Source organism: Mobula birostris, chromosome 11, assembly GCF_030028105.1.
Source record: "Mobula birostris isolate sMobBir1 chromosome 11, sMobBir1.hap1, whole genome shotgun sequence".
Classification (NCBI taxonomy): domain Eukaryota; kingdom Metazoa; phylum Chordata; class Chondrichthyes; order Myliobatiformes; family Myliobatidae; genus Mobula; species Mobula birostris.
The window spans coordinates 68164966-68187414 of record NC_092380.1 but is presented as its reverse complement, the minus strand read 5'-3'; the positions used below and the strand labels follow the sequence as shown (position 1 = coordinate 68187414).

Below are 22449 nucleotides of genomic sequence, written 5' to 3'. Positions count from 1 at the left end.
TGTAAATGTTGCAGGGTATCTTCAAGATTAAAAAAAAAAGTTTCTGATATTCAAGTATTTTAAATATTAAACAAAAATTAAGAATTTTTAAAGTGCAAGTTAGTAACATATGTGTTTTTAAGACAGACAAAACAGTCTTTATCCCTCTTAATTCACAGGTCTAGAATTCTCCCTGAAATCAATGGGGTCTTAGCTCAAAGTGGCAATTTTCCCAGTAATAATACAAGGTTATTCCAGTGAAGTTGAACATCCCCTTTAGACCCTACATGGGGTAGAGGCTGAGCTCAGTGGTGGAAGTGATGTCATCTGTCATTCAACAAATCCCAACCAGTTGAAAGCATATACTGCCATTAAGTGATTGAGCGCCAATAGTTTCCATTAGAAATGTTGGCAACAGGCAGAGGAATCATATTGAGTGTGATTTACATTTTTAGTTGATCCATGTATTAGCATTTTCAAGTGGTGCAGCCATCGTCAATTGAAAGTTGTGGGGGGGGGGTTGGTGTAGTCAGGTATATTTATCTCAAACTTTTAGTAATAGAACTCATGAGATCGATAGTTAACACAGCATAAATGGAATTGTAGCTGTCCTTCTGTTCCTGAGCATATTGTACACAACCCATGATGAAGGACTATCAATCAAAACAAGAAAATAGTAAGTAATAAGTTTTAGTTTAAAGGCATTGTCCTTTACATGGCATATTGTAGAATAGAATCCATTTGGAACAGAGATTAGTGAATTCTATGGAATAGCAAAAGCACCATGTCTGTTACCCAATCAAAAGGTAAGTCAGTTCTGGGAGATGAATGGTGACAGGCCCCCAAGTTATGGATTCAACCAACAGTGTAGTCTTTCTTTCTGTGAACATTCTGGTCCTTTATAGATCAAGTTGGACTGCCATGAACTGGCCTGGAATAACATGGGTCGACTGTCCTTTTCGGACCTGTGAATTATGCAGATCAAGCTTTTTTTAATTCTCAACACTCAATATCAGCATGAACCACTTCCAGCTCAGTTGAGCACAGGAAATTCTCACATCTACCCGGCAACAGGCCCTACTCACACTGAGAATGAGACTCCCTGTACCTGTCCATGTTCCCATTTTTCATTGTCTGAGCTATCTAAGTGTGATTGCCATGTCAGTGCTGTACTGTAGGCTGTTTTGTGTGTTGTACATCCTTATGTGCAGAGCTGAAATCCTGTACAAAATGAACGTCTTTTGACCCCATCAACTGTGCTCCATGGTATTTAACAATTGATACTCCTTTGCCCATGTTATCATGCTGGAATTATTCTAGTTAAATCTCCTGTGTTGATATTAAATGCTTAATGGTAGTACACTCTAGTGCTTTGCTTTTACCTTTATAAAAAATGTATTGCAGCAATGTTAAAAAAAACTTACAAATTTTGTATTTCTCAAGATACCATGCATGTTTTCTCTTACCATTTCATTAGATTATTTATAAATGTTATGGAGATATACTCCATTTGTCATTGGTAACTTCTGAACATCAGAAGAAATCACTATCATTCAGTGGGAATCACGGTGCACCAAGTCATGCCTAAAAGTAAAGAAAGAATTAATTTTACTTGCATATTTCACAAGCATGCCCTTAAATTGCCTCAACGATAAAGAATGTTTGCAGCAAATTTGATAGAATTTTTATAATAAAGTAAATCTGCTTAAGATGGAAATCTGAATTGAAAGAAGAAAATACTGGAAGCATTCAGCAGGTTCCAGTAGCATCTACAGAAAGAAGTAGTAAATCTTTCATGTCAAAAATCCTTCATCAAAACAGAGTAAAGTTGTACATTGCTGCTCAAGCTTGATTTTCCATTGGAAAGTGAAATGTAGGAATTATGCAATGGAGCTGCATATTCAAGGCGGGCTTCAAGTAGTGTTGACCTTAAAAAGAAGTACCTTATGATTGAACTTGTGTTGTATCCGACCTACATCCCTGTCTTGATATCAGCATGCAAACTATTCTCCAGTGCTGATTTCTCCCATCATGGGGAAAAAAAAAGAAACTAAATTGTTTTTAGATGGGGGAAATAAAAAAGGAAATTTCCAATGTTGACAATGTTCCCTCTAATATTTTTTCCACAGCTTTATGGACCAACCATTGCTCTAAGCAGGAAATTTTTACAGGGCCTGAAAATTGTGCAGCACTTTAAATGGCTTTTTGTTGTAATATGCAAACTATGAATATTTAGAATGAAAATTGAAAAATCACATAATTTTGATTTTATTTATTAATTGAGGGGCATAATGAAATACAGTATAACAAAGAAAATCTTTCTTATTTTGTAAACTTTTAAAGTTAGATGGTCTTGTTATTATTTAGAAAACAAGGATTATATACATTAACATAATTACAGTGTATTTTACGATTATATTAGCCTAATTTCTAAATTATATTAACAATATATGAAAGAAAATTACAGCTGCACACCAACAAAGGCTATGTGCTCAGGAGCATTTCAGTTACTGTACAGGTGTACCCACGCAGCTTAGAGGGAACAGTGAGTGTTAGTTACATGCTCATTAATATAGTCATACTAAATCCAACTAGTTTAATAAAGTTAAGTCTATTTAAATCTTTAAAAGGTAATTGCCCATCAAAAATTCCAATTTTAAAATGCTTGAGAATCGGATGAAGATCCGGATAATGAGTTTAAGAAACAAAGTTTTATCAGTATTATCTATCTGTACTATTAAGGCTGTATCACCACACTGCAGCACATTAAAGCTTTCCAAGAGCTTATCCAGAAGTGACAAGATATTGCTGGTATAATGTGTGTTATTGGTAACCATAAATTAGTAATAAAATAAAAACCATACTGGAAACACTAAGCAAGACAAACAGCATATGTGGAGGGAAAACCAGTTAACTTTCTATATTGAGTTCCCTTCTTCATAGTTCTAATGGGTGGGCATCAAACTAAAATGTTGATTCTGATTTTCTTTACACTCCTGTGCAATATTTTAATCCATATTGGCCCCGGATGGAGCTAGCATCATGCAGATGTTTCTGTAAGAACCTCTGGTGCTTTGAGGTGCCAGTTAAAAGTTGGCCATTTCTCCAAATGGTACAGTAGTTTAGAAACACTGCAACTAATAGACGATAAACACAAGGAAGTCTGCAGATGCTGGAAATTCAAGCCACACACACAAAACATCCTGGTGAATGCAGCAGACCAGGCAGCATCTATAGGAAGACGTACAGTCGACATTTCGGGCTGAGACCCTTCGTCAGGACTAACTGAAAGAAGAGAAAGAGATTTGAAAGTGGGAGGGTGAGGGGGAGATCTGAAATGATGGGAGAAGACATGAGGGGGAGGGATGGAGCTAAGAGCTGAAATTTGATTGGCAAAAGGGATGCGAGGCTGGAGAAAGGAGAGGATCATGGGATGGGAGGCCCAGGGAGAAAGAAAGGGGTAGGGAAGCCCAGAGGATGGGCAAAGAGTATAGTGAGAGGGACAGAGGGAGAAAAAAGAGAGAGAGAAAAACATTTTTTAATATAATAATAAATAACGGATGGGGTACAAAGGGGAGGTGGGACATTAACGGAAGGTAGAGAAGTCAATGTTCCATGCCATCAGGTTGGAGGCGACCCAGATGGAATATAAGCTGTTGTTCCTCCAACCTGAGTGTGGCTTCATCTTTACAGTAGAGGAGGCCGTGGATAGACATATCAGAAGGGGAATGGGACGTGGAATTAAAATGTGTGGCCACTGGGAGATCCTGCTTTCTCTGGCGGACAGAGCATAGGTGTTCAGTGAAGTGGTCTCCCAGCCTGTGTCGGGTCTCGCCAATATATAGAAGGCCGCATCAGGAGCACCGGACGCAGTATATCACCCCAGCTGACTCACAGGTGAAGTGTTGCCTCACATGGAAGGACTGTCTGGAGCCCTGAATGGTGGTGAGGGAGGAAGTGTAAGGGCATGTGTAGCACTTGTTCCGCTTACAAGGATAAGTGCTGGGAGGGGGATCGGTGGGAACGGGTGGGGGGAACGAATGGACAAGAGAGTCGCGTAGGGGGTGATCCCTGCGGAAAGCAGAGGAAGTGGGGGGAGAGAAAGATGTGCTTAGTGGTGGGATCCCTTTGGAGGTGGCGGAAGTTACAGAGAATTATATGTTGGACCCGGAGGCCAGTCGGGTGGTAGGTGAGGACAAGGGGAATCCTATTCCTAGTGGGGTGGCGGGAGGATGGGGTGAGAGCCGATGTGCGTGAAATGGGAGAGATGCATTTGAGAGCAGAGTTGATAGTGGAGGAAGGGAAGCCCCTTTCTTTAAAAAAGGAAGACATCTCCTTCATCCTGGACTGAAAAGCCTCATCCTGAGAGCAGAGAATTGCGAGAAGGGGATGGCATTTTTGCAGGAGACAGGGTGAGAAGAGGAATAGACCAGGTAGCTGTGAGAGTCCATAGGATTATTGTAGACATCAGTAGATAAGCTGTCTCCAGAGATAGAGACCGAAAGATTAAGAAAGGGGAGGGAGGTGTTGGAAATGGACCAGGTAAACTTAAGGGCAGGGTGAAAGTTGGAGGCAAAGTTAATGAAGTCAACGAGCTCAGCATGCGTGCAGGAAGCAGCGCCAATGCAGTCGTCGATGTAGCGAAGAAAAAGTGGGGGACAGATACTAGTATAGGCTTGGAACATGGATTGTTCCACAAGGCCATAATAGACCATGAGCCTTTTACTGGCATTAAATGTATCTATCTTCAAACAGCCTTTTCCCTGGCCGGTGTGGGTGCACTGTTGACGATGATGAATTTCATTATGTTTTTCTTCAGTGGTGGCTCTCAAAATTGGCAGGCGTTTCACATCTTCCAGCATCTGATCATTGATCTCTATTACCATAGACAGCATAGAAAGTTGGTAATGAGCTGCTCCTCCATTGGGCAGAACTGGTCCTCACCCTCAAAAGTTTCTCCTTCAGCTCCTCCCACTTTCTCCAAACTCAAGGTGTAGCCATGGGCCCCAGCTATGCCTGCATTTTTGTTGGTTACGTAGAACAGTTTATGTTGCAAACCTTTCCTGATAATGCTCCCAACTACCTCTGTGATGATTTCATTGGTGCTGCTTCATGCACCCTACTGAGCTTGTCAATTTCATCAAACTTGCATTAAATTTACACCCAGTCCTTAAATTCACCTGGTCCATTTCTGACACCTCTCTCCCCTTTCTCGATCTCTGATTCCATTTCTGGAGACAAACTACTGACATCTTCCGTAAACCGACCGATTTCCATGTCCATCTTGACTATACCTCTTCCCACCATCTCCTGTAAAAATGCTATTCCCTTTTCTCGATTCTTTCATCTCTGCCACGTCTGTTCCCAGGATGAGTCTTTCCAGGACCTCAGAGATGTCCTCCTCCAAAAAAAAAAAGTTTTTCCCTTCCTCCACCAGTGATGCTGCCCTCACCCACATCTCCAGTTTCCCAGACATCCCTGCTCAGCCCATCTTCCCACTGCTTTAACAGGGATAGAGCTTCTATTGTCCTCGCCTACCACCACATGAGTTTCTGCATCCAACACATCATTCTCTGTAACTTCAATGGGATCTTACCACCAAGCACATATTTACTCCCCCCTCCCCAACTATCTGCTTTCCACACTCCCTCCATGACTCCTTTGTCTATTTATCCCTCTCCAGTAATCTTCCTCCTGGCATGAATCACTGGAAGCAAGAGAAATGTTAGAGTTTCCCATTCACTTCCTCCCTCACCACCATTCATAGCCACAAGCAATTCTTCGAGGTGAGGCAACACTTCATCTGTTGGGATTGTCTATTACATTCAATGCTCCTCTACATTGATGAGACTTGTTGTAAATTGGGGACAGCTTTGTCAAACACCCCTGCTCCATCTGCCAACGGTGGAATTTCCCTGTAGCCATTTTGATTCCTTCCCCCATTCCCACTCCAACATGTTGGTCCATGGCTGCCTCTTCTGCCATGATGAAGCCACCCCTGGGGTAGAGGAGCAACACCTCATATTCCTCCAACCTGATGGCATGATTTTTGTTTCCTTTCCCCTCCTCCTCTTCCTCTCTTCTTCTATTCCCCACTTTGGCCTCTTACCTCTTCTCCTCACCTGCCAATCATCTCTCTTTGGTGCCCATCTTTCCCTTTCTCCCATGGTCCACTCTCCTTTCCTATCAGATTCCTTCTTCTCCAGCCCTTTCCCTTTTCCACCCACCTGGCTTCACCTATCACCTTTTAGCTTGTCCTCCATCCCCACCTCCAATCTTTTTGTTCTGGCATCTTCCCCTTTCTTTTCCAGTGCTGCAGAAGGGTCTTGGCCCAAAATATTGACTGTTTATTCATATCCATATATGCTGCCTGACCTGCTGAGTTCCTCCTGCACTCTGGATTTCCAGCATCTGCAGACTCTTATGTTTATGATCTGTTGCATAGTTTACCCTGCACATCAGCAAAGCAGTAACTGATATCTTCACAATGAGAATCAAGTTGTTGCACGGGGCGACTGAGGAGAACCCAAGTGCAGGACACCAGCACGTCGACTGAGTTGGGGACGCTGGCGTGGACATGAACGTAGAACAGCAAACCAGAGGAATCTTGACAAGGAGATGGGATCTACAGGGACTATCTTGAAAGTAGAGCAGAACTTGGAACTAAACTTAGAACTAACAGTTCTAAGCGGACGAGAAAATGAAGTATCACACAAGAATAGACCAACGAACTGGCAACCCGTGTGGTGATGCCATTGTACTTATTTCACAGTCTCTGGCGCAAACCAGGTGCACTGTAATTAAGTAAACTAGCAGCAATTGGAAATCTAATGGCTGAAATTAGAGCATAATCAGGGAGAAAGGAGTGTTAAAGGGGAACAATCAAACGGAACCATGACACGTTTAATATCACTGGCATATGATGTGAAATATGCAGCAGTACATTAAAATATATAAAAATATATAAATTATAGTAGGATATATATAGTAAGAGAAATATATATGAGAAATTAAATTAAATAAGTAGCGCAAAAAGAGAGTGAAACAAAATAGTTGGTACTGTCTTTTCAGAAACTTGATGGTGGAGGGGAAGAAGCTGTTTTCTAACGTGTTGAGTGTGTGACTTCAGGCTCCTGAGCTCCTCCTTGGTGGTAGCAATGAGAAGGGAGCATGTCCTGGGTGATGAGGGTCCTCAATGGCAGACGTCACCTCTTGATGTCCTCGATGCTGGGGAGACTAGTGACCATAATGAAGCTAGCTGAGTTCACATCTTTCTGCCGCTTCCTCTGATCCTGTGCAGTGGCCCCTCCATACCAGACAGTGATGCAACCAGTCTGAATGCTCCCCACGGTACATCTGTAGAAATTTGCGAGTATCTTTGGTGACATACCAAGTCTCCTCACACTCCTTTTGGAATATACCTGCTGTCATGCCTCCTTTCTAATTGCATCAAGATGTTAGGCCCAGGATAGATCTTCAGAGCTGTTGGAACCCAGGAACTTGAAACTAATCACTGCTGATCCCTCGATGAGAAGTGGGGTGTGTTTCCTCTACTTCCCCTTCCTAAAATCCACAATCAATTCCTTCATCTTACTGATGTTGAGTTAAGGTTGTTGTTTTGACACCACTCAATCAGCTGACTTAGCTCTCTTCTGTACAGCTCCTCGTCACCATCTAAAATTCTGCCAGCAATAGATGTGGCATTGGCAAATTTACAGATGGCATTTGTGCTGTGCCTAGCCGCATAGTTGTGGGTGCAGAGGGTAGAGCAGTGGGCTAAGCATGGCATGCACCCTTGAAGTGCAGCAGTGTTGATTGTCAGTGAGGAGGGGATGTTACTTTCGATCTGCACTTATACTTGGGCCCCTATACATAGTCGAGTATTGTCTGCCACTCCTAATTGAGGTGGTTTTGGAACAGATTTCCATTTGCTCTGTAGATTAACGGAAGTTCGATGAAGGAGATGTGCAGCACTGCAAGGAAAAAAAAATGATTAGGTATTGGCTAATTATGCAGCCCTGCATATCCAGGGAAAGATTGTAGAATTGGGCTGAAATAGATGCCCAATGAAAATGAATACCAAGGCTTGTAGATGAGGCTTTAAGACAAGCAACGAGGTGGAAGATTCTACAGAGGGAAATGTTAGAAACTTAGATAAACTACAGTATTACTGTTTTTAGCAGAGTCTACCATTAGAATACTCCCATCAATTATAATCCAAGCAGCAGAAATGGTAACTGGACAAAACTGAAGGTTCTTTATCTGATTTACCCACATTTGTCATAAAATAGACAAACTGTGCCATAACTGGAATAAATGGCTGTGGTGGTCATTGCAGAGAACTAGTTGTAATGTAACCAAGGTTGAGGATTAAATACTTTCAAATTCACAACCTTCAAGAGGTAGATGCAAAATGGAAGATGGTACTGATGAGTAATCTCTGATAATAAAGATCAAGATTTAACCAAAAGTGAACAGGCATCGAGAATGAAGATCTGGAAAAGATTTGGAGAAGCTAAGAAACAGAAAGAGGCAGGCAACACACATCAAAGTTGCTGGTGCACGCAGCAGGCCAGGCAGCATCTGTAGGAAGAGGTGCAGTCGACGTTTCAGGCCGAGACCCTTCGTCAGGACTAACTGAAGGAAGAGCACTCTTCCTTCAGTTAGTCCTGACGAAGGGTCTCGGCCTGAAACGTCAACTGCACCTCTTCCTACAGATGCTGCCTGGCCTGCTGCGTTCACCAGCAACTTTGATGTGCGTTGCTTGAATTTCCAGCATCTGCAGAATTCCTGTAGAAAGAGGCAGGAGTCATTTGTGTGAGCTTTCTATAATCCACCCCCCCACCCCCACCAACCCGATACAATATTACTTCTGAATATAAATCAGGGAATTAGCAGTGTATATAACAAGAGCAAGATTATGGGTTCTTGTATCAACATATAGACTGGCAAACCAAGCCAAGTAAGAATTAATTGAAAGCATCAGACTGTTTTCTAAATCCAAAACCAATGCAGGAATAGGCCATTTTATGTAAAGCATTGCACAGTAAGAAAGGGTCTTTGATGGAATTTTATACGAAGACTGAAAGTGATTTATTCAACCTGAAATTATGACACAAAACTTTGAAAAAGCAAACTAGAAAGAAATGAAACATTGCTTGTCTACAGTCATTTGGGGAAAACTAAACTTAAAAGTTTGATGATAGATGAGTAATGGTTAATGTTTAAAGGATTGGAACATGGCTTCCAACAAATATACACTCCTTTATGACACAAACCCATCATGAAGATGAGACCTGCTACAGTTAACAAGGATGGTTAAAGATAGTATTAGGTCAAAGGAAATGGCTTATCATGTTATTGAATTGTACAATAGGCCTGAGGATTATGAACATTCCAGAATTTGGCAAAAGTAAACCAAGTAAATAATAAGAGAAAAGGAAAGCAGAAAATGGGTAACAGCATCTAACACGTAAACAGGAAAAGATTAATAAATGTTATATGGGTTCATTATGGAATGAGTCACTCGAAAGTATGTTGGAAAAAAGAAATTAAACAATTATTTTGTCATCCGTCTTGAGATACAATTAATATCTGGCCCTTTAATTTTACATCAGCCACTTGAATTAGGTCACTCACCTAGATAGAGATAAATGCAACTGAATGGATTGTTTCTTTTCCTTTATTTTACTGAATAATTAATTAGTTTTTAGTCATTAAAATAAACAATTGTTCTTTTAATTACTTAAAATATTTAAACCATTTATGTGATTATCTTTGATAGTTGTGCATTTAATATTTCAGTAACCTTGTAAATATATATTGCTTGATAAAGCATTCTTGTTCTTTTCAATATTTCATTATGGGTTATGGGAATTGCATACATCATCATGCAACCACATGATACATACACACCTTGCTTAAAGTAAAGAATGAAGCTAGACTCTCAATTTGGAGTCCTGTGTCTTACTTTGAATTAGTTTAGTGCTTTGAAGTTACAAAACATAACAGTGGTAATGAAGTACTTTTAAAAAGGAACCTTATATGACGATCGACCAGTTGGAGTGCAGCAAAGAATGGTGAGTTTAAAAAATCGCTGCAAGGCATGGCAAGTAAAAGAAACAGTGCAGCATGTGCAGAGACAGTTAGGTTAATAAAAAGTAATGTAGCATGTGTTGCACTGAAGGGAAGATACTACTGAGTTTTATTTTAAAGTTGGAAAATGAAAGGATTCACTGGTTCATAGAGACTAAGTACTGGGTGATAATTATTATTAAAAAATCAGAAATGGCTGGCTACATCAGAAATATTGACAGGTTTGATTGCTCAGTGGGTAACTAGCTAATGTATTCTGAGATAACTGAACAGTATTTTGAAACAAGGGAACTGGCCAATGAGATGTGAGTACCAATTTTGATGAGTGCATTGGGTTTAAAGGCATAAACCTTCGAAGTTTGATTGCTTCAACCAAACCAGCAAAAGTGAGCTTTGCTAATTTTGTGACAGTAATATCAGAGCATTTACAACTGAAACCATTGTTGATTGCAGAACACTTCAGGTTGCATAAGCAGAATCAAAAGGAAGGGGAGTCTATTTCAGCATACGCGGCGGAATTGAAGAGATTGAGCATTGTCAGTTCAGTGATGGGTTTAATGATGCACTGAGCATCATTTAGTTTATGGAATCTTACAAGAAAGCATTCAAAAACAGCTCTTAACTGAAACACAAATTACATTTAAAAGAGCAGTTGAAATAGCAGTGTCAATGGAAATAGCATATGCAATAGAGTTGCAGTCAGGAATGAAAGTGAGTACGAACAAAATTGCAATGTCTAAACAGAAACGAGCCTGGCTGAACAAATTGTGGCACTGTTGAGGCAGGGACTCACATTCACCTGACCAATGCAGAAAATGCAACAAAGTAGGATACTTACAAAGAACATGTTGGGCAGACAACAATAAATGGACTGCACAGAGAAGAGAAGAAGTGAAAAAGCCAAGTTGCAATTTCAAAAAGAGCACTAATCTGCACGTTGTTGATGAAAAATCTGATAATGAGAGTGACACAGGACTGAGTAGCCTTAAGAATTACAATGTGAAAACTAACAATGGGCAAGCAATATGACTTACACCAGAAGTGAATAGCAAATTAATTAAAATGGAATTAGACACTGGTTCAGCTGTTTCAGTCATTCCACAAAATGAGTTTGAGAGGCTCTTCAAAGATAATAAATTGAAGCCTGCAGCTATCCAACTAAGACCTTATACGGGAGAAGAGATAACTCTTGTGGGAATGACATTCATAACAGCTAAATTCAGTAAATGACAAACCACATTGGGCTTGTATGTGGTTTAAAAAACAGGATAATGTGATTGGTTGAGACAACTACAACATGATGGAGATCCATCCACAATTTGCATGTCACGTCCCCTGCAATGTAGCCATCTGAAAATGAATGAAGAAAGGTACTGGATGATGCCACAGCAGTATTCAAGGGCATTAAAAAATCAAACATATCAAGGGCAAAATTGTGATAAATGAAAATACTTCACCCAAGTTTTGCAAAGTCTGTCCGGTTCCTTATTTCATCTGTCATAAAGTAGACAGTGAGCTAGATCGCAAGGAGGTTGAGGGAATTCTTTCCATGGATAAGTGAAGCCCATGGGCAACATCAGTGGACCAGCAGGCGAGAAGAATGGGTCTGTCTGGATTTGTGGTGATTTTAAGATTACCATCAACCCAGTGCTGAAAGTAGATCAATACCCTCTGCCGAGGGTAGAGGATGTCCTTGCAAACCTTTCTGGAGGAAAACAATTCAGCAAAGTGGACTTAGCTGAGGCCTACTTGTAGATGGCAAGGAAGAAGAGTTCAAAGTGTTTCTCATTATTAACACCCATAAAGGGCTTGGTTAGTATAATATGCTTATTTTTGGAGTTGCATCTGCACCTGGATTTTGGCAGAATGCTATGGACCAGATGCTGCAAGGGTGCCCAGGCACTCAGTATTACCTGGATAACATCATTGTTACCGGGAGCAAGACAAGGAACATCTCCAAATCTCAAGACAGTGTGAAAAAGATTAGAAAATGATGAACTCAGAACATGATGCGATAAGTGTGAATTACCTAAACCAAGCATCACTTACTATGGTCACACTATTGATGCACAAGGATTACACAAGTGTGCTGAGAAAATTGAAGCAGTTGTGGATGCCCAAAGGCCAAAGGATGTGTCACAGTGTGGTCCTTTTTAGGACTCATCAACTACTATAACAGGTTCTTGCCAAACCTGGGAAGAAATGGCAATGAACAAAAGCAGTGTGAAGTGGTTTTCAAAAAGGTAAAGGAAATAGTGAAGTTCGACATTGTACTGACACGTTATGATCCACATCGTCCAGTGAGGCTTGCTTATGGTGCCTCGCCTGATGGTATAGGTGTATAGATGCAGTCATGTCACATGTTTTAACTGATGGAAGTGAAAGCCCTATATCCTTTGCATCATGTTCCCTTACCACTGCAGAGAAAAAATACACACAAATTGACAGAGACGGCTTGAGTCTGTTTTGGGGTGTAAAATATCTCTAGCAGTACTTGTTACTGATCATCAACCATGAGTATCCATTTTCAATCCACAGAAGGGAGTTCCACTAACAGTAGCAGGACAAATGCAGAAAAAAGCTCTGTTTCTTGGAGGACTCAATTACAAGATTGAATTCAAGAGGACGACTAATCATGGAAATGTTGATGGTTGTCCTGTTAACCATTGGAAAAGGAAATACCTGAAAAATTTACAAACAATAAGACACTCCTCTTGATGTACTCTCCCCTACATGAAACAAAAGTCTATTACAGCAACGATGGGCTAAAGGAAAACCAGAAAAGACACCACACTGTTTCAGTTCTACATGACTGAAATATGCAGCAGAAACTCCAATTCCCCCATTTTTACCAGCACTGAGATGAACTTGGTCTTGATGGAAGTACCCTTGTGTGGGGATTGAGAGTTGATGTACCATCGAAACTGGAGCTAAAGTCAAAATGAAAGCACTGGCTCTAGCTTCGGATGGTGGCCTGGGATAGATCAGCAGATTGAGCAGATTTCTATGCACTGCCAACATCCCTGAAAGATGCCAAGAGCAGAGGTTCTCCATTGCTGGGAATGGGCTGGATTGCACTAGCGGAGAATTCATGTGGAATTTGCCGACCTTTCATGGCCAAAAATTTCATGGTGGTAGTGGATGCAGCTACAAAGTGGCCTGAAGTGTCCCCAATGGCCTCCACTACAGCCTCGTACACTGTTGATGTATTGAGAAGCCTCTTCACAAGGACTGGTGTCCAGAATGCTTAGTCAGTGACAAAGGACCACAGTTTGTTGAGGAATACTTTCAGTCATTCCTAAAAATGAATGGATTGAGACATATTACATCTGCACTGTACGACCCAGCTGCAAATGGATTAGCAAAAATGTTTGCCCAGATTCTAAAGAATGCACTGAGAGCAATGTCAGCAGAACACACTATACTAACACTGAATCCCAAACTCACCGATTCCCTCTTTGCATATTGTAAAGCAGTACACTCCACAACCAATAACTCACCAGCTCCTCTACTCCTGGGTGGTTCATTGCATTTACACTTGGATATCCTTAAACCCAATCTCAGAAAGAGTACGCAGTACAAACAGCTGGGACAAATTGAAGGCTCCTCAAGCAAGGAGGTTCAATGTTTCACTCCAGTACAAGTAGTTCTGGCGAGGGACTACAGAGGTGACCAGAAGTGGGTACTCGGAAAGATTAAGGACAGAATAGGACCACTCTGTGGAGTTTGCGCCTGATGTCATCTGGAGGTGGCACATCAATAGGTTGAGGACAGCAGAGTCAATTGTCAGAGAAGAGAGGTGGCTACTGCTGTCAGAACCATTTCTTGCGGTCTCAGAGTCAACTGCTACAACCACAATGGAGGAGGCCCCAGAACCTGAGATTGTTTCACAGCCACAAATCTCACCTACCAAGCAGAGTGACACCCCTTGTAAGGAAAGACACTATCCCACAAGAGTAAGACACCCTCAACGGTGATTAAATCTTTTTCTTTTTAAATCTTTTTATTAATTTTTCAAAATTATAAACGCAATAACAAAGTTGGTACAAAGAGATTGGAAAAATGTTCATCAGCATATATAAAATGAATTTTAAGTAACATAGATATAAAAGACTTCCAAACTCATAATGAGACTAAACATTAAAAAAAAGAAATAAAAAGAATAAAAATATAAACAAAAATACCCCAAAAGAAAAAGAGAAAACAAAAACCTCCAAAAAAAAGCAAAACAGGGCTAGACCAACAGCTTGTATCAGACACGTTCAATAATGTCGTTAACTCCGCTCCTCTCATATAATTTAAGTTTAGAAAAAAGATTCAGAAAGGTCAGATTACATCATATGAAAATGTTGCATAACGGTGATTAAATCTATAGTCCTGAATGGGACAATTTAAACTTTATGATGCTGTGGATGTCCGTATATAGCAGTTGAGATGAATTCTCTATTGAGTTAAAGTTTATAACTAAGCAGAGAGGAGTGTTGTGTATTTATTATTTCAGTAACAGTTGAGTAATCTTGTAAATATATCATTTGATTAAGCATTCTTGTTCATTTCAATAATTCATTATGGGTTATGTATAAATATGTGAATTGCATAAGTCATCACACTACCACGTGATACGTGCACGCTTTGCTTAAAGTAAAGAACGAAGTTGGACTCTCAATTCGGACTCTGGTGTCTTCCTTTGAATTAGTTTAATGCTTTGAAGTTACAAAATGTAACAGCAGTATACTGTAAAAAGGTCACTAGGGCCTCAGGATCTGCCATTCAAGGCTTCGTTATCACTTGCACAGCACTTCACTTCCTGGAATGGATAAGACAGTGATTCATAGAGCTTATTTTGTAACTCCATGCAGTGTAAAGTTAATGTAGCCATGGGGATGGTGTCTACATAGGGTGAGTGTGGGGCATGGGTTGGATCAAATATGGATCTACCCATCAGCTAAGTTGAATCTTGTTCATTTCAATGTAGATGTGTAGCAGCATGGTAAGTGTAAGTTAATCCCAGTTAGATGTTCTGAGTTTGAAACTAACTGCATTAAATGTGGTTTCATTCTTTCAGTACTTTTTTTTGTTGTGAGAGATTTAAGAATGTAAAATGTATTTGTTTCCTTTTCTGTGTACTAATCACATTGTACTTTCTGTCTCTTTATTCTCCACCTGATAACCCACTGGATTCCCCCAATCCAATTGAACTTCTTTCCCAATCATTATATTATTGCATTCACTGTGGTTCATTCTGATTGGTTAAGGAAATGTACAATTGCAGGTCCTGTTCACCCAGTTCTTAATTTTTCTCACCTCGGCATCACCAATCTAAATTTACAATAACGTGGCATGTATTCCTAGATAAGGAAAATCTAAAACAAGCAAGACAAATGCCTCACATAGCAAAGGTTCAGCTCATTAACATTGTTTCTTTCTTCACCAATGCTGCTTGATCTGCTGAATGTTTGCAACATTTTCTATTTCATGTATGAGTACAAGGCTTCTGTTTCTTGCTCAAATATCAACTGCTAGGAACTACTTACCTTGTGAATGAAATCAAGCAACTTAACAAAAATGGAAAATAAAGACCAGATATGATTGTCCTAATTGAAATAAATTCCTTCCTTGCCCTGTTGAAAGTTCCTTGACCTAATTATAGAAGAAGCAAAGTCCCACTGCCATCTGACACTGTCACCTGTTGTCAACTTTTCATGATACTGGGTTCAAGACTGTCACAAACTTAACTCTTCCTTCTAAACATTTTTTTTTCTGGTATGACAGATATTATACAATATATCACCAAATGCACAATTGTTTCAAAGCAATTAACAAATACGCAAGAGTCATCTTTGATTAAGTGGCTGAAAAAGGAATGTAACGTTTATTTGAACAGATCTCAAACACTGAATTTAGGTTAAATGCAGGTAAAGTTTTGCCATTTTGTGTGGCTACACCCCCCGCAAATACGTTCACCTTTTAATGTTGTGTTTTTTTTAACTTTCCCTTTCCATTTTCTGAACACGATTTGATCCCATTAAATGTACTAAATTGCATCAGAATTTCAAAAAATATTGGATCTATGAAGGTGAAACAAAGGATTTAGCTTCTACAAGGTTACTATTTCATTCTGTCACCTTTGAGCTAAATTCTAGTTCAGATTCAGACCAATAGAAAGAAATTATTCCAACTCTCAGAGATAAGTTTCCTGGAAATCTTTATGAACACGAATTAAAAAATGGGAAAGCACTTGTTAGTCAAATGCAATGCTCTAGGAGCATATAAAATTAATTTGGCCAGAGGTTTTATGCAATGCATTCACAGCAAAAGAGAAAGTTCTACAAAACTACACCTTGTTCCTGCAAAGGTACGAGGGGTGATTGATAAGTTTGTGCCCTAAGATAGAAGGAGACAATTTTAGAAAACCCTAGCAGATTTCTTTTTCAACATAGTCCCCTCCTACATTTACACACTTAGTCTAGCAGTCGTGGAGCGTACGGATCTTGGACCTCCAGAAAGTGTCCACAGATGGATGATTGATAAGTTTGTGGCCTAAGATAGAAGGAGATGAATTATACAGCTCTCCTTACATGCACATGCAGGTCAACTCTTTGAGTGATTATGCAGGAAGTTTGAAGTTAATAACTCATCTCCTTCTACCTTAGGCCATGAACTTATCAATCACCACTGATGAGTTATTAACTTCAAGCTTTCTGCATAATCATTCAAAGAGATGAACTGCATGTGCATGTAACAAGAGCTGTATAACTCATCTCCTTCTATCTTAGGCCACACACTTATCAATCACCCCTGCTGTGGGCACTTTCTGGAGGTCCAAGATCCGTATGTTCCACAACCGCTGGACTAAGTGTGTAAATGTAGGAAGGGACTATGTTGAAAAATAAATGTGCTAGGTTTTCTAAAACTGACTCCTTCTACCTTAGGGCACAAACTTATCAATCACCCCTCATATGTCTTTTCAACCTCAAGATGTACTTATCTAACTTTATATACACATCAGAATCTGTTGTTTTACTTCACCCCATAATTCAACGATTTCATATATTGTAATCGAATACTTCAACCTATTTCCTCACACACTTGTAAGGCTGTAGGAGTTATCACTGCATATCTATCCCTCATTTAAAAACAATAATGCAATGCTAATAGCTTTACTCAGAGCATTATTCTTCTTAAACATCTACTCCCTTCAGATTTTTGTTCAAAGTTTAGTATACTCATTTTTTTTTCAAATTCCTGTAGAATTTTGAAATACAATACAATACAATTTTGAAATACAAAACAATACAATGTTCCACAAACAAAATTTGCATTCCCATTCAATGACTGTTCTTGAAGCTGTGAAGAAAAAGACTTGTGCTCAGGCCTGTCAACTATCTTGATAATCCTGAAATATCTACCAAGTTTGGTTCATGCATAAGATACACTTAAAATCAAAAATGTGAAGATGCTCTTAATTTGAAATAAAAATAGAATGCAGCCACGTTTGTGGAAAGCAAAACAGTTAACATTTCCAGTTCCAGACAAGCACATTAGCTGTCTTTCCACAGAATGTGCCTGACCAGCTGAAGTTCTGAAGCCTTTAGTGTTTTACTTGCATTTCATTGTATTAATTTTGGAAATAAGACTGTTTAATAAAATTGAGGCACTGCTGTAACTTTGTGCAAAACGCCACAGAATCCTGGAGGAACTCTACAGGTCAGGCAGCATCTATCGAAATGAATATACAGTCATGCTTCAGGCTGAGACCATTCTTCAGGACTGAGAAGGAAGTGGGAAGATACTAGAATAAAAAAGGTGAGGGATTTGGAAGGAGGCTAGCTGGAAGTTGCTTAGCTGAAGCCGGGTGCGTGGGAAGGTCAAGGGCTGAGGAAGAAGGAATCTGATAGGAGAGGAAAGTGGACCATAGGAGAAAAGAAGGAGCAGGGGAGCCAGGGGAAGTAACAGGCAGGTGAGAACAAGGTGAGAGTAGGGAATGGGGGGGGGGTATATTTTACCAGAAGAAGAAATTGATATTTGTGCTGTACTTTCGCTGTATTCTTCAGACAGAATTGTGCCACACAAAAAAAAAATTTATTAAAATTGTCCCCGACGTGAAATAGTTACAGCTTTTGTAAGGGAATCTCACCACAATGACACATTGTGGACCTTGGGTCAATGAAGTGAACAAAAAGACCATGTCAGCCTCTTACAAATATTCTTTTATACAGAGTGATGTATTATCTGAGAAACACATAATTACAATACCCAAGCAAAAGAAACCAGGGAAAAGAGGAGAATGGCACTGCATGACTGAGTGTGAGCTCGAAGGTTTTCATTGGCTGCTCTTCAGGCCTTTTAGAAAAAGGTGCAAAGTAGGGGAAATTTATGAAAGCAATAGGTCACGGTGACTTTTAAATGTATGCGAAGAAAGCATTGGAAGTAAGTATTTGGGGAGGCCATTGGCTGGAATAAAGCCTCAGGGAACATGTAGCAGAGCAATGAAAAGTTTAATTACCTTACTGGAAAGCTCAAGGTCAGGGAATGCATCTTGAAATGTCACAATGGTGTCAGGCTCTTCAGTTGGCCTGATCTGGGTAACAGACAATTTAAGCAATTGGGAAGGTCTAAGTTCAATCGTCTGCATGTGTTGTGTTAACTAATTTCTTGGTGAGCCATTGATACTTCAGTTAACTCAGCATCCTTGTCTAGAGACAAAAGTTGTTGGTGTTTCAGCTCTGAGAGTTGTTTATAACCATTGCTGAAAGGTTTGGGTTCGATGTTGAGTCCTGAGTTGTTAAAGGAGGTGCTGACAGCCACTCAAATGAGTAACATTTTATGAGCAGCTACTTTTTTAAGTTTATGGGAAGGTCAAAATCAGCATAAGCTGCAATTTACTGAGATTTCCCCCACTATGTGGAACTCCTGGATATTTAAAAAGATTTCTTATGTATCTTTCACTAAAGTTACGCAAATCAACAGGAAGAATCCTCAAGGCAATTTAACATTTGAGTTGATTAATCATGTCATGGGTTCAAACCCTATAAACCAGAATGAAATTTCTGTTTACATGGATGGATGTGTTAATTGAGATTGAAGCTGATGCCAAGTTTGTCTTGCTGTTAAGTTGCAGTATTCTCCTGAGCATCCAAGCAAGTATTCATCACTCAAATGCAATTCCAATGGTGACTATCCTTCAGAAGTATTCAATTGACCAAGACGTCTTTTCCAACTTCCTGAGGATATGAAAAGTACTTGAGGATCACAAGGGCACTTTCATCTTTCTAGTTAGTTACAATAGTTCTGGAGTTAAATTGAGATTAATGAAATGTAGATTCAGAACAAGCAGAACTACCTTTTCATGTTGGCTTCAGTTTCTTTGACAAAGCAGGTTAATCTTTTTCCAGTTTTCTCAATTCTTGATGAAAATCTGGTACTGATTCATGTTGGGTCTATTGCAGTGCAAATGACAGAACCTCAGTCATCTGCCCCTCCCTCAAGCACGAGGCTACCAACGAGATGTAAGGAAAAGGCAGCCTAATCCATTTCCATTCACAATAAGTTCAGTAACTCTACAATTTCAAACTTTTTAATCGGCAATTGGGCACATAATTTTTAAAAAATCTACACGAGTTGTGCGAAAAATTTTGAGACATACAAATAACATTTTTTATTTATCAGGGTGCTTACCTAAAACTCACAACCTGACCCTTATCTCATTCATGGCTCAATTCACCTCACATCTATCAATCTTTTTTTTTTGTCTGTAGAAGAGATAAAGATTATGGTGTACCAACAGTAGAGTTAAGGCTACATTCTGATGAGCCATGTTTTTAGTGAAAGCCAGAACAGGAACCTATCCTCCAATTCCTATTTTTCCCTTTCCTTTTTGAAGGGGAATGTGTTGGTTGTGACATTCTTGAGCACTTGCTGCTCCTCTTGTCAGAGGATAGAGCTGGTGTTAAGTTTGGAAGGTGCTGTTAAAGAAGCCTTGTTAAGTTGCTGTAGTGCACCTACAAAATTTTTAAAGCAGAGATCAACAAGTTTTCAATAAACACAAAGTTGAAAAGTGACCGGGGTAGACAGGAAAGCAGAGCTGAGACTACAATCAGTTTAGCCATGATCTTATTAAATGGAAGAGCTGGCAAGAAGCCTGCTACTCCTAATTGGTATGTTCACTTTAATCCACCATGCACTTCTGCTAAAGAGATGAATGCTTGATACCTGATCGGTGGCATACAGGAGGGAGACCAAAAATCTGGTTGAGTGGTGCCACAACAACAAATTCTCATTCAATATCAGCAAAAACCAAGAACTGTTTATAGACTACAGGAGGAAAAGGCTGGAGGTCCATGAGCCAGAGGTGGAAGAGGGCCAGTAGCTTTAAATTGCTTGGAGTTAACATATCAAAGGACTTGTCCTGAGACCATCAAGTAAGTGTCATCACAAAGAAGGCACAACAGCACCTCAACTTTCTTAGAAGTTTGTGTAGATTTGACATGTCACCAAGAATTTAGACGAACTTCTATAGATGCATAGTGGAGAGTATACTAACTGTTTGCATCAGGGGCTGGTACGGAAACACTGATGCCTAGGAATGGGGAAAAAAAACAGAAAGTGGTGGATACAGCTCAGTCCATCACTGGCAAAGTCCCTCCCAACCACTGAGTACATTTACCTGGAGCCACAGAAAGCAGAATCCATCATCCAAGACCCCCATCATTCAGGCCATGCCCTCTTCTTGCTACTACTCTTAGGCAGGATGTACTGATGCCTTAGTTCCCACAATACTAGTTTCTAGAACCATTATTATCCTACAACCATCAGGCTCCTTAACCAACATGGTTAACTTCAATCACAGCTACTCTGAACTGATTCTACAGCCTACAGGCACTGTAGTGATTCCAAGACAATTTTGGGATTTTTAGCACCCTTTCCAAGGGAAAATTGTGACAAATACTTTAAGGATGCTTTCATGGTGAATGCCACAGAAAACCATATTGGTGAGGGCATTAGAGCACTTAGGGTCAATGTCACCAGACTATGCATATTGTGATGTCATGGAATTGCCTGGATCACCCAGTCCTTATGGCATAGTTGATGGGTGTTTGTTGCTATGGTGCTGCAAATCATTTGATTTAATTGTTGTTTTTCAAATAGCAAGGGGTGTAGCAGTTGTTTAAGGATTTTGTTCAAATCTCAAGTCTCAAGTCTCCTGGAAAAAGCAATTGTTCCTGTACATGGTTGTACACTTCCCTTGAAAGAAAGTGATTGGGAGAATGAACAAAGGACATTAAGGCAGGCAAATAGAGGGAAGAAGAGAAAGGGAATAGTTCTCAGTAGGAGATCATTTCTGCCTCGGGTTTTCATGAAGCAATTCTTCTATCTGAACTCCAGTATGGCACAAAGTATAAATACATCTCTGAACCTCAGCCACAATACACCTCCCCATTCAGTCGGGAGAAGGGGTTGGAATGGGGTCTGGCCCTCTTTACGTAGTGGTGGCCAGGCTTTTAAACTTTGTGCCCTTCCTACCGAGATGTACAACTATTTAAGAGCTCAGTTAGACTTGTCAGATTCTACATTGGAGCCAGATGATCCTCACAACTTTTAAGGCACTATCCTATTTAGTCCCCCCAAACCCAAGATTTCCTCTGTGCCATTGAGAATGAGAACAATGTTACTTGTTCACCACAGACCTGTTAGACACATTCATAAAAAATCCATTCAAATTCCAATCACAGGAACCCAAATAGAACTAATCCTTAAAAGAGTATCACACACAAAATGCTGAAGGAACTTAGCAGGTCAGGCAGCATCAATGGAAAGGAATAAAGAGTCAAGTTTAAGGTGGAGACTTAAAGAGTATGCTTCATTGTCACAATGCAAACTGTTACCAGGAAATAAATGTAAATTTTCATGTTTGATGGCTAAGAAGTTGTCTATTAATAGACTGTCTGGATGTAGAATGTCACATAGAATTGTAATATATTTCACTTCAAGCAAAGCTTTTGTGTATTTTAAAAATAAATTACATTAGATAAGATGCAAAGGGAGTTTTACGGGAGACATGACATTACCTAGAACATCTTGTTGATTTATTGTGCAGTCAAAGTGATACAAAGTTGTGCAATTGCATAGCAAATTTAATGTTACCTCAATATTGTGGTTCTTAATTTTCCAATTTTAATGTTTCATTAAACGATTATTGCAAAGACAACATGAGATTTTAAATATTTTAAATTATGTGTGGCACTTTCCAATCAAGGTAAAATTCCATTGTACAGAAACCGATTTGTGCCGGCCACGTGTAAATTACATCAGTTGGTTTTTAATAACATTGTATTAACATGCCTACTGTCCCATAATTTTGATTTATGCACACCT

General features: G+C 39.7%; 1 protein-coding gene across 2 annotated transcripts in view; it reads right to left on the bottom strand.

Annotated features, from left to right (window-relative positions):
* The window catches only part of prr33 (proline rich 33), a 33653-nt gene that overhangs the window by 10725 nt on the left and 479 nt on the right, over positions 1-22449 (bottom strand). The window contains exon 2 of one of the 2 annotated variants that reach the window (XM_072272440.1): positions 1446-1563. The exons of the other annotated variant lie outside the window; for it this stretch is intronic. Within the exon in view, the coding sequence (XP_072128541.1) occupies positions 1446-1448 (3 nt within the window). The 5' untranslated portion in view covers positions 1449-1563. The remainder of the gene's footprint in view (positions 1-1445; positions 1564-22449) is intronic. 2 annotated transcript variants of the gene reach the window in all.